The sequence below is a fragment of the Palaemon carinicauda genome, chromosome 36, assembly GCF_036898095.1.
Source record: "Palaemon carinicauda isolate YSFRI2023 chromosome 36, ASM3689809v2, whole genome shotgun sequence".
In the NCBI taxonomy this organism is placed as follows: domain Eukaryota; kingdom Metazoa; phylum Arthropoda; class Malacostraca; order Decapoda; family Palaemonidae; genus Palaemon; species Palaemon carinicauda.
In genome coordinates, this window is record NC_090760.1 from 14,292,002 (window position 1) to 14,296,223 (window position 4,222).

General features: G+C 35.9%; 1 protein-coding gene across 1 annotated transcript; it reads left to right on the forward strand.

The window, feature by feature from the left end:
* The first annotated feature begins 524 nt into the window (after nt 1-524).
* On the forward strand, nt 525-2,099 carry LOC137628489 (zonadhesin-like). Its single transcript, XM_068359645.1, has one exon. It carries the CDS (start codon nt 525-527, stop codon nt 2,097-2,099), a length of 1,575 nt encoding a protein of 524 aa, XP_068215746.1.
* The last annotated feature ends 2,123 nt before the right edge of the window (nt 2,100-4,222 follow it).

The following is a 4,222-nucleotide window of genomic DNA, read 5'->3' on the forward strand; positions in this document are numbered from 1 at the left end:
ACTTATGGATTGTACACCGGAATCTATGAAATACACACAAGAACCTATGAGATCCTATGAAAGGTACACAACAACCTATGAAATGTACACAGGACCCTATGAAATGTTCACAGAAACCTATGAAATGTACATAAGAACCTATGAAAGGTACACAGAAACCTATGAAAGGTACACAGGAACCTATGAAATACACACAAAAACCTATGAAATGTAGATATGAACCTATGAAAGATACACAACAACCTATGAAAGGTACACAGGAACCAATGAAAGGTACACAGGAACCTAAGAAATGTACACAGGAACCAATGAAAGGTACACAGGAACCTATGAAAGGTCCACAGGAACCTATGAAAGGTACACAGGAACCAATGAAATGTACACAGAAACATATGAAATGTACACATGAACCAATGAAAGGTACACAGGAACCAATGAAAGGTACACAAGAACCTACAGAAATGTACACAGGAACCAACGAAAGGTACACAGGAACCAATGAAAGGTACACAAGAACCTAAGAAATGTACACAGGAACCAACGAAAGTTACACAGCAACCTATGAAAGGTACACAGGAACCTACGAAGGTACACAGGAACCTATGAAATGTATACAGGAACCTATGAAATGTACACAGGAACCTATGAAATGTACACAGGAACCTATGAAAGGTACACAGAAACCTATGAAAGGTACACAAAAATCTATGAAAGGTACACAGGAACCAATGAAAGGTACACAAGAACCAATGAAATGTACACAAGAACCAATGAAAGATACACAGGAACCTATGAAATGTACACAGGAATCTATGAAATACACACAGGGACCAATGAAAGATACACAAGAACCTAAGAAATGTACACAGGAACCTATGAAAGATACACAGGAACCAATGAAAGGTACACAGGAATCAATGAAAGGTACACAGAAACCTATGAAATGTACACAGGAACCAATGAAAGGTACACAGGAACCTAAGAAATGTACACAGGAACCTATGAAAGATACACAAGAACCAATGAAAGGTACACAAGAATCAATGAAAGGTACACAGAAACCTATGAAAGGTACACAGGAACCTATGAAAGGTACACAGGAACCTATGAAAGGTACACAGGAACCAATGAAAGGTACACAGCAACCTATGAAAGGTACACAGCAACCTATGAAAGGTACACAGCAACCTATGAAAGGTACTCAGGAACCAATGAAAGGTACACAGGAACCAATGAAAGGTACACAAGAACCAATGAAAGATACACAAGAACCAATGAAAGGTACACAGGAACCAATGAAAGGTACACAGGAACCAATGAAAGGTACACAGGAACCTATGAAAGGTACACAGGAACCAATGAAAGGTACACAAGAACCAATGAAAGGTACACAGGAACCAATGAAAGATACACAGGAACCAATGAAAGGTACACAGGAACCAATGAAAGGTACACAAGAACCAATGAAAGATACACAAGAACCAATGAAAGGTACACAGGAACCAATGAAAGGTACACAAGAACCAATGAAAGATACACAAGAACCAATGAAAGGTACACAAGAACCAATGAAAGGTACACAGGAACCAATGAAAGGTACACAAGAACCAATGAAAGATACACAAGAACCAATGAAAGGTACACAAGAACCAATGAAAGATACACAAGAACCAATGAAAGGTACACAGGAACCAATGAAAGGTACACAAGAACCAATGAAAGGTACACAGGAACCAATGAAAGGTACACAAGAACCAATGAAAGGTACACAGGAACCAATGAAAGGTCCACAAGAACCAATGAAAGATACACAAGAACCAATGAAAGGTACACAGGAACCAATGAAAGGTACACAGCAACCTATGAAAGGTACACAGCAACCTATGAAAGGTACAAAGCAACCTATGAAATGTACACAGCCACCTATGAAATGTACACAAGATCCTATGAAATGTACACAGAAATTTATGAAATGTACATATGAACCTATGAAAGCTACACAGCAACCTTTGAAATGTACACATCAACCTATGAAATGTACACAGCAACCTAAGAAATGTACAAAGGAATCTATGAAAATGCCCAAGGGGTACAGATGAACAAAAAAGATTGGGAACCTCTGCCCTAAAGATTCAACCAGGGATGCTCAGGCCTTCTAAAATCTTCGGAATTTCAAGATGAGAACTTTTTCTACAATTATTATAGATATTTTTTTCTATAAATTAATTTTTTTGTCAAGAATGACACCTATCATCCATTCAGAGGCGCATTTGGTTATAAGAAACATTGCTAATGACTAAAGATCATGGCAGTGCTGATCCAATGTGTATATCTTTTACTGATTTCGAATTGGCAAGAATAATGCAGTATTATTATTATTATTATTATTATTATTATTATTATTATTATTATTATTATTACTAGCTAAGCTTCGGCTCTGGTTAAAAAAGCAGGATGCTATAAGCCTAAGGGTTCAAATAGGGAAAAATAGCCCAGTGAGAAAAGGATATAAGTAAACTTTATGAGAAGTAATGAACAATCAAAATAGTATATTCAAAATCCAGTAACGACATTAAAATATCTTTCATATATAAACTATAAAAAAAGACTTATGTCAGCCTGTTCACTAACAACCTTTGGGATCTGTTAGGGTTCAACTTTTCCTTATAATATGAACTGTGCATTAAACTTTAGCTATATCTGTTAATAGATTCGACAACCTAAGTTCTACAATCGGATGGAATCCCTGAAAAGTAGAAAAGCACTCAGAGTGAAGACCTCCGCCACGGCAGCTTATTTCTCGAAACCAACTTGCCTTTCCCAGAATTAATTTAGAACGTAGGCATTTTTGAAGTCTGTGTGACAATCATGTTCGAACTTGGGATTAAGGAAAGGGTTAATTCGATAGACCTTTAGCTTGGCCTTGACCTTTGACCTAGGCCTTTCAAAATTGAATCACTCCCACGTCTCAACATAACAATTAATCCTGAAATTTCACTACTCTATGAGTAAAATTGTGGCCAGGAAGTTGTTCACAAACAAACAAGCAAACAGACAAATGGACAAATAGGGGCGAAAAGATAACCTTCGCCCTTCAATACCACAGCCAACTATGCTAAATTATAAGACTACAGTCACCTTTCTCTCGCAATCGTACAGCATCCTCGACAACAGATTCACTCCTTTTCAGAGAGTTCGGCTATTTCATACGATCCACTAAACTTTCTCCAATTCAGTTACTATATCTACGTGATGGTAAATTTTATAAAGACCAAACCTTATTCAGGTGTGATTCCAGCTGCCATTAGATTATTATTTGATAAATTCTTTGCTTCCTTCGTCAACAATACTGTATGGGAAAAATAGTTTTTATGGTTACCTCCATTTCTGGATATTCTGAAATATCCATTATCAATACTTAATCGTAACAGAGAGAGAGAGAGAGAGAGAGAGAGAGAGAGAGAGAGAGAGAGAATTTCATTGAGTTACCCTAGAATTGAACAAATAGTTTCTCTTACATTGCCGGTGCGATATTCGTTTTCTATGATGACGTCCAATGTTAGTAAGCAAAGTATCCAATCTTGTATTAAATAAAAATATTTCAAACTTCCTTTAACAATGAATAAGAGTATATTAATAAAAAAAACCTTATGTGTATTGGAAATTCTACACGTCGATTTCTTACAAAATAAAAAACTATTAATAATAAATTAAGATTGAAATGACTAGATATGTAACGGATATATCTTGAGTAAATCGCATACTTAGGTGTTCCTATTTTAATTTTTGTTTTTCACTCACTTTTATCAAGTATATACTAATATCCTTTTAAACGCATGAATTGTGAAATGAGGTAACATCATTTGTTAAATGCATAAATAGACTAAAAACTTGTAAAATAAGTCTTCTAAAAAAAAAAAAAATAAATAAACATTAAAAATCCATGTGGCCCCCCACCCCTTGGTCCAGGTTCATCGGACTCCATCCCATCTACTCTTCTTCGCCATGTGGCACACACACACACACACAGAGAGAGAGAGAGAGAGAGAGAGAGAGAGAAAACGGACTCTCCTTGATATCCCTTGCATTTTAAGAGTTACCTTTACAAGAGAGTTGAAATATATGTATTAGACTAACCTGACTTAATCTAACCTAATTTTATGCTTATAATAATGTAAAATAATACATTACACATATATAAACATTCAGATAAATGATGGAT

Coding starts and splice junctions, on each gene's coding strand:
- LOC137628489 (XM_068359645.1), top strand. CDS start 525: ATGTACACAGGAACCAACGAAAGTTACACAGCAACCTATGAAAGGTAC.